At 46.4% G+C, this 14,627-nt stretch overlaps 1 protein-coding gene across 5 annotated transcripts in view; it reads left to right on the top strand.

Moving 5' to 3' along the window:
- The window catches only part of SNX31 (sorting nexin 31), a 64,045-nt gene that overhangs the window by 18,018 nt on the left and 31,400 nt on the right, over positions 1–14,627 (top strand). For all 5 annotated transcript variants that reach the window (XR_007472555.1, XM_033438187.2, XM_033438186.2 and 2 more), the window contains exons 5-7: positions 7,943–8,053; positions 12,348–12,438; positions 13,404–13,491. Coding sequence is in view for 4 of the 5 variants with exons in the window: in XM_033438187.2 (XP_033294078.1) it covers positions 7,943–8,053; positions 12,348–12,438; positions 13,404–13,491 (290 nt within the window). In the remaining variant the exon portion in view is untranslated. The remainder of the gene's footprint in view (positions 1–7,942; positions 8,054–12,347; positions 12,439–13,403; positions 13,492–14,627) is intronic.

Here is a 14,627-nt window from a genome sequence, read left to right as displayed (position 1 = left end):
CGTGGGCTCTAGAGCGCAGGCTCAGTAGTTGTGGTGCACGGGCTTAGTTGCTCTGCAGCACGTGGGATCTTCCCGAACCAGGACTCGAACCCATGTCCCCTGCATTGGCAGGCAGATTCTTAACCACTGCGCCACCAGGGAAGCCCTGTGTGTACATTCTTGACTGAATGGAAGAGCTTCAAAAGGATTGAAATTGCACAATGATGTGATATTACTGAACTGGCTCCTTAGGTCAGGGAGGAATGATACCTTGATCAGATGTGTAAAAACTGGGAGCAAATTTGCATTTACTCAGTTGTTCAAGTGTGTTGACAAACTTACTGGTCCAGTCAACTGAGAAATGCCCCTAGAGTCTCCCCTCCCATTGTATAATTGCTCGTACTTTCACATACACTTAATGGTATGTGTGTATATATATATATGTATATGTATATACTTTTCTTTGAAAAGGTTGTTTTTGAGGCAGTGCTAGTGGTAACATTCCAACAGCACAAAAGGGTCTATGATGAAAGTAACCTCGCTTCCACCATGGGTCTCCAGGGCCCCCCCTCAGAGACAACTGTTGTTTACAGTTTAATGTATGTCCCTTCTACGCATTTCCATGCACATGCAAGCATTCCTATGTATGCATATCCTTTTTTGCTTTGCAGATAAGCACACACTCTACCCACTTTCTGAACCTTGTTTTTCAAAGTTTACATCTTGCAAATCATTCTATGCGAATGCATGGAGGTACAGTCAGCCGTGGTTCTGTCATCTTTGTGTGCATTATGGTTTTTACTTTCAATGCTTTCTAAAAATCATTCAGAGGGTGGCAGTGTTTTGGAGCTTTGTTTTGAGTGTCTTTTTTTCCTGATAATTTAAAGGAGTTTTTTTTTTTTTAATGTGTTTTTCTCTCCTCCTTTCTTTCTTTCTTTCTTTTTAATTGGGATATAGTTGTTTTACAATGTTGTGTTAGTTTCTACTGTACAGCGAATTGAAGTAGAGTTCCCTGTGCTATACAGCAGTTTCTCATTAGTTATCTATTTTATACATATTAGCGTATATATGTCAATCCCCATCTCCCAATCCATCCCACCCCACCTTTCCCCACTTGGTGTCCATACATTTGTTCTCTACATCTGTTTTATTTGATTTTAGTGCTCTCAGTATTTTTTTATCTGTATAACTGCACAGAAACCTTTTGCCCCCGCTGCATTTTGCAGCGTCTCTTCCTGCTTCTTCTGATGAGATTTTCACTTTTGCAATGGCTTTATTTTTCGCTCCTGTTGCTTCCGTGAACTTGGCCAGCTTCCTTTCACGTCTATTCGCTTACCTCTTTTTGGAGACCTTGATCTGTTCTTTGAGGTCTGAGTTCAGAGAAGCCTTATTTTGATTAACACAGCCATTGTTTTCATCTCCTTGGTGGCCTCACTTTTGGGGGGGGATATATTTTTCACCCTTAGTTGGTCATGTTTCTTTCCTCCTTTCTTGCGGGATTTTTGCCTCTCGTTCTCCCAGGTGATCCATCAACTTTGAAAGGGGTGCATTCAGTAAGCCAGCTGGCCCACGGTGTTGGAAGTTGCTGGAGCTGAGCTGGTAGAACCTGTCTGCCGTACTTCTGGATCTTGCCTCTCCATCTCTGAGGACTTTCTCACTAACACTTTGCCCCAGGCCAGAGCGGCATGTCTGCAGTGAAACCCAAACCACAGTTTCTCTTATCAAGATCACATCTTCAACCATCCTGCTGACTAATCAGCCTCAGAACTGGCTTAGTGGTTAGGAGTGCAGGCTCAAAGTGAGATGGCCAAGGTTTAAATTTTGGCTGCCCTACTTTGGATTTGTGTTTACTTAGTCTCTTTGTATGTCAGTCTCCCCTTCTCTAAAATGGGGAGAATGGCTCCTCTCTTAGTGCTGTTGGGAGGATTAAGTGAGCCAGTGCTCTTAAGGCACTTAAATGTAATCTGGCCAATGTTATAACACTTATGTGGTCCTCCTGCTATTACCAATGCCAGTCCTTTTTCCTCTTCCCAGCCTGCTGAGAGATTGCTTCCGGCAAAGATGGCGGGCCAGCACATCTCTCCCCAGACCCTAGGTGGTGTCAACTGGGCCCAGAGTTGTGCTCCCAGACCTGCCTAGTGCTTCCTGATGAACTGCTTTAACACAGCTTCTATGTGGCTTGAGTCCTGCCCGCTGCATCTTTGTACCTCTGCTTCCCTTCTCCCTGACCAGACCCACTTTTCACCAGAGACAGCCCCTCTGAAAACCCAGTTGTCCAAGCTTGGGACCATTTTCAACTTCTTCAAAGATGGCGGGCTGTGGGTCTGCCAGACCATTAAAGTAGCCCAAGGAGCAGGGATTGGGAAGTTTCCCCACCTCAATATTATACAGACCCCACCTAAATATTTTCACTGCCTTTGATAAGTGCCTGGCCTGCAGTTTCCTAGTGGTTATTGCCAAATTATCACACGCTCACGGGCGTGGCCCTCCAGGGCTCAGCAAGTACAAGCACATCTTCCTGTCTCTGGGCAAGACACACTGTGTGAGAAACGTGAATACATGTGACCGCGTAGGAGCCTTCCGAGGAGCCTCTATCAAGGATGGCCAAAGGCAAGCTGCAGTCATCAGAGGGGGTTGCCTCTACAGGGCATTCAGTCTGGGCCAGACCCAGTGCTTTCTGTGTGGTACCTCATTTATCCCTCACAACTTGTTGAGGACGGTGCTGTTAGTGTCTCTTTTTCAGGTTAAGTAACTTGTCCAAGGACCCACATCTTCATAAGTGGAAGCCCAGCGAGCCTGGATCCACTGACGTCATGAGATATTTCTAGAGTGGTGGCAGCCCCCCAGCCCCGCCCCCTGCCAGGTACCCCTTGTTGTGTGTGTCTAGCCTCCACCCCCCGCCCCCGCCCCCGACTTACCATGCTCTGTGCTTTTGCCCTGCAATTGCCTCTGAGATGAAGGGACTTTTGAAAAGGCAAAACCAAAGTCTTTAGACTAAAGACTTTTTATGTTCCTGGTTCTTAATCTAAAGTGTGGACAGCATGTTTGAGAAAAAGGAGACTAAGAAGGTATTTGGAATGGCTTTTGTATACTTGGGAAGTTAGGGGCAACTTATGTATCTGGGAAGTGTTGCCCACCATAGCTCTGGGGGCTCTAGGAAATGACTCTTTCCCCATTTCCTCTTAAGAATGTTTTCCGTGTCCCTTGGAGTGAAATGATTAGGACCGATTATTAAGTATGATAGAAATTTAGAGGTTGGCGAGTCCAAATATGGATTTTCTTGGATAATAAAGCTCAGGATAAGCACCGTGGCTACCAGACATTCTTCTGCCTCAGATCAGAATATCAATAACGCACACTGATGGAGCTTCTTCGATAAATTAAACAATTTCTCAGGGTGTTACATTCGATTTGAAAAGAATTAGCACATGTTTCAAAATGTGTTACGGCAGCCCATGGTATTGGAGGATTTCGAGGTTTCTTAAAAATAAATGCATTCCATTTACTACTGTGAATTGTGTGTTTTAATTCCTGATCTGCCCTAGATCAAGATGAGTTAACTCTAATTGCGTTTTTGTATGGCTTTTACATTTTATAAATTATATATGTACAAGTAAAATTCAAGTATCACAAATAGAGCCACATTCCTCCTTGATCACCACTCCAAATGTTTTATCTGTTGTTCACTTGCTTTTATTTCATAGTACAAAGGTTTTTCAATGGTTTATTTCTCCTGTTTACCATATTGTTCTAAAAATGTTTTTTTTTTTGCGGTACGCGGGCCTCTCACTGCTGTGGCCTCTTCCGCTGCGGAGCACAGGCTCTGGACGCGCAGGCTCAGCGGTCATGGCTCACGGGCCCAGCCGCTCCGCGGCATGTGGGATCTTCCCGGACCGGGGCACGAACCCGTGTCCCCTGCATCAGCAGGCGGACTCTCAACCACTGTGCCACCAGGGAAGCCCTCTTTCCTTTTCTTTTTAAAAAATTTATTTATTTATTTATTTGGCTGCACAGGTCTTAGTTGAAGCATGCAGGATCTTTAGTTGCGGCACACAGGATCTTTAGTTGCGGCACATGGGATCTTTAGTTGTGGCATGTGGGATCTAGTTCCCTGACCAGGGATCTAACCTGGGCCCCCTGCACTGGGAGCACAGAGTCTTAACCACTGGACCACCAGGGAAGTCCCACCCCTGAATCTTTTCTTGACTCTTTTATTTCTTATCTGTTGCCACTAAGTCAAATCAAAGGTACATAACGACCTCATCATTCCTACTGCTAACAATAATGAAACAATAAAGCTGTCGTTTGAGTGTTTGCAATGAATGGCATCCCACTCTTGCCATCCTTACTTTTCGAGCTGAAGGAATGGAGTACACAGAAGGGAAGTCACCTGTCAAGGTTTACACAGGGTCACATGCAGTGAGTGTGGAGTTAGGCTTGGAACCAAGCAGTCTGCTCTGTGGCTCATGCGTTTCTTAAGCACACGGTCTAGCCCTGTTCCTCGGTACCTCGCACACGGATGACTGTCTCCAACTTCTCTCAAGTCGCCCACATCCTCCAGTCCCTCCTCTAGTTCATTTTCACCACAGTGCCAGACATATCTTTCCATAACTCCATTTACATCCTTCCATGTGCCTGATCCAGAACCACCATGGCCCCCTTTTGCTTTTTTTTTTTTTTTTTTTTTGCGGTACGCGGGCCTCTCACTGCTGTGGCCTCTTCCGTTGCGGAGCACAGGCTCCGGACGCGCAGGCTCTCGGGCCCAGCCGCTCCGCGGCATGTGGGATCTTCCCAGACCGGGGCACGAACCCGCGTCCCCTGCATCGGCAGGTGGACCCTCAACCACTGCGCCACCAGGGAAGCCCCCTTTTGCCTTTTTAAATAAAATCCTCAAGTGTCTGATTTCAGGGCCATCTATAATCTGACCCACTCTACCAATGCAATCTGCTTCCTCACTTTTCTTTTGCAGAAGAATTTAATATGGATATGCGTTTCTATTATTTTAACTGTTTATATAATTTAGATATCTATTGGTCTGCAATATAGTTTGAGTTGGGAGTTGCACTGAAGTAACAAATTAATGGTAACTTTTCCTTAAATCATATCCAAAGGCAATGACATCTTTCCGTTCATTTCAAGAGTGTTTTTCCTCAGAGGTAAGAAGTGTTTGTGAGGCCAGATACCTTTAAGAACCTAAGACCTGGGCAAAGGTATACCTAGAAAGGGACTATTTGCAACAGTTGCTCTGGGGAAACCCCTGACCCTTGACTACTCTGCTAGATATGGGGTCTTGGGAGCCCTACTGTTAGCAGTTATCATAACTGCAGGGGAAGTGGGGAAATCTGCCAGAATTCCCCCAGGAAGGTAAAAGTGAAGAAAGTATGGGAGAGCTGTGTAGGGAGCTCAGGGCCTGTGCTATGGAGGCGGGAAACCAGTGCCCCTGACATGCTCTGGGAGGGCTTGGAGTGATTTTCACAGGATCCCAGGAGGTGGGTTGTCCCAGCACTGGATGCTTGAAGGGAAAACCTGGCAGGTGGTTGGTTTAGCATCTGCTGATTTGGAGGCTAGTACTGACAGGGAGAAGCCACAGGACTGTTTGAAAAGTGACCAACACAGTGATCAATAAGTGGCAGATTGACTCAGGCAGACAGACACTTACTGTACATGGAGGGGGCAGCATAACATGGTCCCTTATGCTGGTACTATGGTAGTAACGTGGCAGCCATATAACTTATCCAAACTCGGACACTTTTGAGAGTGGAGGCGGCACTCTGAGTGTTATGATACGTTAGTCTGCTCGGGCTGCCATAACTGGGAATCTTAAAGAACAGAAATTCCTAAAACTGTGAGAAATAAATTTCTTCTTTGTGCGTGTGTGCAGAGAGAGCAAGCTCTGTGGTGTCTCTTCCTACAAGGAAACTAATCCCATCATGAGGGACACTTAACCCTAATCACTTCCCAAAGGCTCCATCTGCAAACACCATCACATTGGAGGTTAGGGCATGAACCTGAATGGGGGAGGAGGGACACAAACATTCACTCCAAGGCAATGCTGGACCAGCCAGGAGATGAGTCCAACCTAGTTGAGCCCAGGCTGTGGAGTCACGAGGAGCTGGCCTTGAATCCTGCCTCTGCCACCAACTAGCAGTGTGTCCTGGAGGAGTAATTTAACCTTCGTAGACTTGTACTTCATCTGAAAAAGGGGGCTTAATGAGTGTACATCCCTCATGGAGTTGTTATGAGAATTACATGCACTACCCTCAATATATGTGAAGCAGTTAGCACAGAGCCCAATTATCAGTATCGTGATCTAACACTATATTTGTATGTAATAAATACATAGATAGTATATTTACTCATAAATGAGATGCTATCTCTACAAGTTGCCTGTATATGTGGATATAACACATTCACAAACTGCTGCTTTTGTGGACGAACCCTTTGAATTTGGGAAGCAGCAGCATTTCTCTTCTAAAGCACTTAGGTTCAGAATCATAGACATTTAGTGATTGTAAGTAAGTGGGTTCAGGGCAGGCATGGTTAAGATGTAAAGTCAAAGCTTGCCCTTGGATAACAAAATTAGGAAAAAATAAGCCTGTTACTAACATGATGGACCTTTTGAATTACTTGGGCAGTGCGATTGGGTTGTTGGATTTCCCGGTTCCCTGCAAAGCCTGGTGCCTAATCCTCTGTGTCTGTGAATGGCAGGGGGTGGTCAGGAGGACTAAGGAGGGCGAGGTGCTGCCTGTTGAGGGGAAAGGGGTCTCACCTGGTCAGCTGACCTGAGCCCCAACCCCGTGATCTCCCAATAATCTTCTGAACAGTCATCAGGACCTTCCCTCCCCCAAACTGATACCAGGAAGGAGGTGACCTGGATGTAAATTTTGTGGTCACTAAAAAGAGATACTGCCTCTCCCCCCATCCCCCCCGCCCCCATCCCCACACACTGTGTTGCTAATTACTAATATTCTGGCTTATATAGCAGGCTCAGAACACAGAAAATGATCTGAATGGCTCTTTTCTCATTTCTCCCAAGGATGACACATCACTAGTGCCGTTCTAAATGCCTAGGAGAGAAGGGAACGCATTGCATGCAGTGGCTGCGTCAGGGTTTAGTCCATCGTGGAACCTGAGATGAGAACGCTGTGACCGGGATCAGCCTCCCAGAGACAAGCAGCTCTGTAGACTGACAGGGTCCCATTCAGAGGCACTGAGAACAGCCACCCCCAGATGCAGCTGCCCTGGAGGCCCGTGAGGGCAGCCACTGGCCCTGCCTCTCCGTCAGGGTCACTCTCTCTAAGGAAACTGAGTGCCGACCTCAGCCTCGTGCTTTCCTGAGCTCGGACGGGCTTCCCCTGTCTGTAGCATGTCTCTGACATCCTAGAATGCTCTATCCGAGAGGTTCACAGGTCCCCGGATTCGCAGTCCCCTCTGGCACACACGCATCCCCTCACAGAAGGCCAGAATGCGAAAGTGCAGGCAGGGCTGTGCTGAGCTGGGGTGTTGGCCCCTTAGCTGGGTGCCCATTCACCAGATAGAGACCTGATCCCCACACAGGCCTCAAAGTTTGCAGCTTCAGAGTTTTGCTGCAGCAGAACCATAAATTAGCGCATATTACAAACTTTTAGGGACGCCTGGCAATATTCAATATGAGAGTTAAAATCTGGGATGGCCAAGAGCCACGTAGATGGTTTTCTCAAAAGCTTTTTCCCTAAGGCAGATGCCTTGTTTATTGGGAAATTATTCAAGCTGCATGTCATTGCTTTGCCTGAGCTCCTCTCCACCCTCTCCTCACCCCCACCACACCCCCAAAACCAGTCCCCCAAATCTCTGCACTTGGCTTTCATTTGCTTTGGATACTGTATGCCCCAAGGGCCCACCGAGAGGAAGATGACTGTCTCCTGCGTCCATGTGCCCCACGGAAGGGCGCCACAGCTCATTGTGCTTCCTTTTGCTTTTATAGGACACATTTAGCATCACTACTGAGAAAGCGTCTCTGGATATATTTCTGCCCGATGGAAGGAGCATTAAAGTCGAAATTCTAACATCAGATACTGCCGAAAGAGTCCTAGAGGTAAATTCTATCCAAATTCCAGCCCCAGAACTGAATTTAGGAATCATTCTGTTTGAAGGCAGGGACTAGGATATGGTTACCTTCTAGAAGCTTCCTGCCTATCATTTTACTCTGGATGACTTATCTGTAGAGATGCTGGCTTCTGCTGACAGACTGATGGAGGAATCTCAGCTACAGCTGATCCCCAGGGTCTCTTTGGGGTTTTTTCCCCCTCTGTGGGCATCAACTTTCCAGGTCCTTGCTAAGGCTGTTGTTGGTTCTCTGGAACTCAGCCAGGGATGTGTCCTGCACATATGCCAAGTGCTTTATTACGGGATATCCCTACTCAGGAGCAGGAAGGAGGGTGGAGCCCAGATGAGACTACCCAGGTGGGCTGGTGACAACTTCTGGCAGACAGTGACAGTGGGGTTGTCAAAGCCAGAAAGAGTGGTCCCTCCTCCCTCACAGGGGAAAACCCCTGAAACCAATGCCCAGCACTTCTAATCCTGGGTCCACAGGACCAGAACCGAGTTCTGGTCAGTTCTCTGAGGACTCAGAGGATGAGACCCAGAAAGCATCCTTCCTTCTCCAGATGCAGCCATTACCAGCTCTGTCCCTGAGGCCTTTCCTTCCTCGAGCTGGGCTTCAGAGAGGACTCCGTCTTCTCTCACCCACACACTGCTGTAGGGCCAGCTCCCAGGTCCCTTGCCTTTGGAGGGTTTTAGTTTGTCAACTTAAATAAAAAGGTAAAATGAGGCAGCTCAAAATTGTCAAGAAGATGAGCGTGTTCAGGAATAGCAGAGGAATTGCAGCTGGGGACGCGAAAGCTGGAAAGGCTGCCGGTGTGTCTGCTGAGGGTTTGGGGGAGGCTTTATTTATGGGCTGGGAATGTAAAGAAGGGAGAGTTCAGTTAGAGTCTACTAAAATCAAAACAAATGGAGACCAGATTTGAAAATTCCCCCAGCAGACAAAACCGGTCCGGTCACACAAACAAAGCTGAATTCCACTTATTTTGTGAGACCAACCTGACCTGGGTCATATCTTGTTTGGGTCTCTGGAAACCAGGAGCAAAATTTCCCAAGGCTGATATGAGGCAACCCCAGACTAACTCTCTATCATTTAAGAAAATTGCAATATTATCTGTTTTCTGTGAATTAGGCATTTATGGGAAATCAGCCTCTCAGTCCTTAAGTCTTGTCTTCCTGAGGCACACTTGTGGGGCTTTCCATCTTATATCCTCCAGTTCCATTTAGATTGAATTTCTTTCACAAATTCTAATCCTCCAGAGAAACATTCAAGGGAGAATAAGAAGTTATAAACAGGAGGAAGTCGGAAAGTTTCTAGGACCTTTCCAAGGACGGAAGTTTCTCGTGCTAGGGTCCTGGTGTCTGCCGCCTTCTGAGCCGATGACCGGAAGTACTCCCTGCTGGGCGCCCAGCTCTTGATCCCGCCTCTACCTGAGACTGTGGGAGCTTCCTCCTGCATTATGGCTCCCCTTCCCAGCCTGGAGATCTGAGCCCACCTATGCCCTCCTGGTTGAGTCCCCAGATTAGGAAATACTCCTTCTCTAGATCTTGCTCTGCTTGAGAGTGATTATTTTGCACCTTTCTTCCTACTAAAGTCACTACATACACCCTTTTCTTGGCTCCAGGATTGTGACCTGGTTGCCCGGTATCAGCAGCCACCCGGTTGCTGAGGCCATCTGTTGAGAAGTTACCCTGGGTCCTCCTCCTTCACCTCCCAAATCCGACTGACACTATATCCCAAGTCTCTCTCCTCTTCGTCCCCACGCCCCTAGCCGCTCCCAAACTAATCTCCCTGCTTCCAGTCTTGCTAAGCTGTACTGATTTCTAGAATGATCTTTCTAGAAATTATCAAGGGCCCTTGATGCTTAACACTTGAGTGGATTTATACCAAGAGACCCCAAAACGCAGTTCCCTAAATTGCCCTCCCAGGATTTACAAAGTGGGAGATAGACACATAATAGAAAGAGGAGACAGTAATAGTGAGAGTAGGGACCACAAACTCAGGTACTCTGTGGCCAGGCAGGTAAGTCAGAGGTGCAGCTGTAGGATATAAGCTCATTTGGAAATGGTTGGGCCTACAGAGAACCGGAGAGCAGCTGCCCTGCCCAAGGACACCATTATTGACATGTTTTACACACACTGGGCTCGCTGGCCAAACTAGACATAACTGTAGCTGAAGTTGGCTGCTGGTGGGAGTATGGGGTCTCCTATCTGCTGGGGTTAGGACAAGTCCCAGATTCAAATTACAGAGCTGCTCCATGTGAGTTTGGGTAAGTTATTTAATTTTTTGAAATGATGTCTAAGTAATTATAGCAAGAGCTCACAATCCATCAGCAGTGGCGAGTATGGTTCTTATCATTATTAGTATGATGTTAGAGGGAGTGCTGAATAAGTATTGAGTAGAGCAGTAAGTCTACGGTTCCACAGTGCCACTTGTTCTGTCCAGTTCCCCTTGTAACTGATAGCAGAAGTTGAATGAGGTACATTAACCTCAGAAAAATGTACTTCCCCTCTTCCATCACATTGGCTCGTGAGAAATTCAAATCCGTAGCATGGACATCATTAGCACTGGAGGTAAAATGAAGTAAAGGAGTTTCCGTATAAGGTAAAGCGAGCACTTGGCCAGGCACAGATGTGAATTCTCTTCCAGGGGCTGGGAAATTCTCTAGCTGACATAAAAATGTAACGTACATTTTGTAATTAAAAATTATTGTCCGTATCTTCTCAAGCATACTTGTCACCACGCTCACTTTGCTTCTCCAGCCATCCTGATGGGCTCTTTAAGGACCAGCAACAAACTAAAATCTCTTTTTTGCTTTCTGTGCATTTGTGCTAATGTAGTTGTATCGGTGGTGCTCGTGTTTTGAAGCATCGTTAACATTTGCTAAGAAGGAAATACTATTGTGTCTCTTTTTGTACTGCTTTCTCGTCCTCGAAAGGTGTCTGTATTTATGTCTTTATAAATTATAGAAAGTGTCTCCGTTCCCACTCCTCTCTCTTCCTTGGCATGTAAGCTTGCTGTTCTCACTGAATGAGTCAGAGAAGAGAGAAATCTAATTTGAGTGGGCATGGGTTCATATTTACTCTAGGAGAAGATGACTTTGCAATCTGTTACCCCTGGTGCACACTCAGCCCCACACACAGAGGTGCCCTGTGTTTTGGTTCAGGGTTTTGCTTTGTTTTGTTTTTGTTTTTGTTTCGCAAGGGCATGGGGAAGAGAGTAAGGTAGAAAGGAGAATGGGGATAAACATTGAGGAAAAGTTGTGAAAAGTTCCCAGGCTCTTCTTTATTTTCAGAGCTATACTGAGAACACCTACTCATACCATCCACCTAATCAGACTGTCTCCCAAGGTAATTTACAGACCTCGGACAAGAAAGTGCCCCTTTCAGCCTCGTACAACTGCCAACTTGAGAACTTGGAGCCATGGTCAAAGGGTCAGCTCACGCACAGAGCCATACAGGTGGACCCCCGCGCAGAGGGTTGCAGAGGTGATCTAGTGAATTCAGACTAGGCATGCAAAGAAATCACCCAGAAACCCAGCCTTAAAGAGGGGGTGGGCTGGCCGAGCGGAGAGGGAAAGAGCCTGTGGAAGCATGAATGTTCCTACTAAGGGAGGGTGAATGGATGTGAAATGTTCCGAGATTACAGCCTCATGACCAGTTGGTAAAAACGAAAACACTGGTGTTGAAATGAAAGCTGTTTGAGGTAAAGGTCAACGAGGAATATGAAATGAGGGCAGCCTGTGCCCGGGATCTGAGGTTTCACTGAGCAAAAGCCACACGAATTAGACTTGAGCATCACAGCAGACATCAGAGAGAAGCAGGCCTGGAGTGTCATAGGCGGACATTAGCCTGTACACTTCTATATGCCAGCCAATGGTGGGGAACATCCCTTTTCCCAATATCTGGTAATCCAGCCCCCAGGGAAGGTAAATTGGAGTGTGGGCCCCAGGGGCAGGTATTACAGAAGGGCTGATGATCCTGGAGAATGGCTACTGCCCTCCAGTGGACAATAGAGACCAACCCAGTCTGGGAGACGAGTCCTTATCCCAGATGGGACAAACCAGTCTCAGCTGGGGCCAGTTCATGTCTATTGTTGGGGGGACTGATTATTATTTTTTTCACTGTAATTTTTTAAAATTTCTAAATTTTCTAAAATGAGTATATACGTTTTTTAGATTCGGGAAAGATTTCTCGTACTATCCACTGGCCCCTTAAAGCTCTTTTTATTGATATTTACAGGCGGACACTCCTAACTCTTCCCTCCTTTTTCTCATCTTCGGTTAAAGGTGGTATCACACAAAATTGGACTGTGTCAGGAGCTGCTGGGATACTTTGGACTATTTCTCATTCGGTCTTACAAAGAGGGCAAGCTGTCTGGTAAGGAGAGCAGGAAATGCAGGCAGCCTGAGATGGGGTGGGCAGGTGTGGGCAGGCACTCAGCCAGGAGGTGCGGGGTTGTAGCTGAGAGGCCAGTCACCCCCCAGGGGAACGCCCCAGTGTGTGGTGTCTACTACGACTCTCGGCCCCCGAACCGGACATTTGGGGATGGGGGCTGTGCCTTTGTTCAAGGTGAGCTGGGGCTGAGCAGCTCCAGAGGGGCAGTGTGGTCAGGAACAAGACATCAGTTCTCTCCAGTAACCACACTTCCTCTTGTGCCTCCTGAGCCCCAGCGCTGCTGTCAGGTGCACCTTTATCCCTGCACCCTGGGGGCTGCTCTCCAGCCACGCCACAACCCCCTTGTGGATGGAGTGCTGGACTCCGGGCATCAGCAGATCCCATCAGACCTTGTTAAGGAATATCTCCTTGTTAAGGAATATTTGCTATGAAATGTGGATGATATAAATAAGTTCTTAGGTTCTTTAAAAATACATACATGCAGTGAGATAGTGACCAATGACATTGTTTCATATAGCTTTTGCTTTTCTCTACAGTGCATTTCTAGATATTACAACTTTTTTTTGTTGTGAGACGGTATCAGTTGTCTTCGAGTAGTTTACATATGTCCTCAGAAGCTGTGGGGAGGTGATCTGGACATGGAAGTTAGCTTGGCCACCACCAGGAGCTGTGCTGTGCTGGTGATGGCACTGGACCTCTCTGAATCCCAGTTTCTTCATCTGTATCACAGTGAAAATGTCCCCTACTCAAGCCATTGGTCTTTTATGAGGATCAAATGCTACTTATTTTTTAAATGAACTTCAGAAAGTTAAAAATTACATATAAATATAAGACAGTATTAATTATTCTTCCAATAGTAATGCTCTATTTTATCATTTTAAAGCACTGCACTGTATGAAAACTATCTGTGCTGTTTCAACCAATAAGACTCTTTTCCCTTTCTCTAGTCATTAAAAAATTGGTGGACTTTGAACTCCCTTATGTTAGCCTTCGCAGTTCTGAAGTGGAAAACTTCAAGGTTGGACTCAGGAAGTGGTGAGTAAGATTTTACTGTGACAGAAGGTTTCTCAGGATATCTTAGCTTTGCAGATCAGAGCTTGTCAGAATCTCCCACAACCAGCTCACAGCCTGACAGCTCCAGGGAGCTCAGGAGCTTGGGGAAGGTCCAGGAAAGCAACGAAGAGGAGAAAGGAGCGAATGAACCAGAACATTTGTCCTAAAGAACAGGATGTTGAGGATGACTTTCACTGGTCTCAAGTTAAAAGCTTGAGGGATATTATCATGAGGGTGGCAGCCATGAAGGTAAGGCTGTGGGTAGGGGGATTGGGGATTGAAGCAGGTAATGGTGAGGAATTATAGGTCGTGTGTTTGCTTTGGAATAGAGGACTGACTGTATTTAATTGAAGGACTTTGTTGATGATTACAAGCAAGTCTGATTTATCTGTTGAACTGTGGTATTCCCTGAAGGCAAAGAGTGAGTGGACTCAGATGATTTGCAGTGAATTTTTTTTTTTTTTTTTTTTTTTGCCATGCCGCACAGCTTGTGGGATCCTAGTTCCCCGACCAAGGATTGAACCCACCCCCCCTCGGTGGTGAAAATGCAGAGTCTAAACACTGGACCCCCAGGGAATTCCCCCACAGTGAATTTGAACTCTACGTATTTGGTTTATATTCCTAAAGGATTCCAGCAATACATGCTTATTTACTAGAGCCAGACATATTTTCCTCAGTTGATAGGACACAATCTAGGAAAAAAATCTGCAGTATCTTTGCAGAAAATACTTTTATTTCTCTCAGAAACAAGGGGTCCTCTGAAGAACAAACAAAATAACAATGGGGGAATGGGGGAATGGATCTGTAATTCCCAATGTTTATTACTGTGGCTGTATTGGATTGCTTCTTTGGCTCACTCTTTGCCCAGCCCAGTTAATCTGTAATCTGAACACAGAGGTTTTTAAAGAAAGGCATTTTGACATCGAGGAATAGTAGATATCTTGACCTTGTGATGCCTTGCTAGAGCTCCAGGCTGTGGCTTTGAATTTTGGAAGAAGATTCCCAGCAAGGCTAGAAGTTCATATACTGCTATTCAAAAGTGTTCTGAGAAATGGTCAAAACCTGTGGCCTGGAGCCCTGAGAAGGGGAAAAGGTTGCAGTTCTGTCTGAGAGTTTAG

This window comes from Orcinus orca, chromosome 17 (genome assembly GCF_937001465.1).
Source record: "Orcinus orca chromosome 17, mOrcOrc1.1, whole genome shotgun sequence".
Taxonomy (NCBI): Eukaryota; Metazoa; Chordata; class Mammalia; order Artiodactyla; family Delphinidae; genus Orcinus; species Orcinus orca.
Note: the sequence above shows the minus strand (reverse complement) of the source record. Positions and strands in the feature narration are given on the sequence as shown.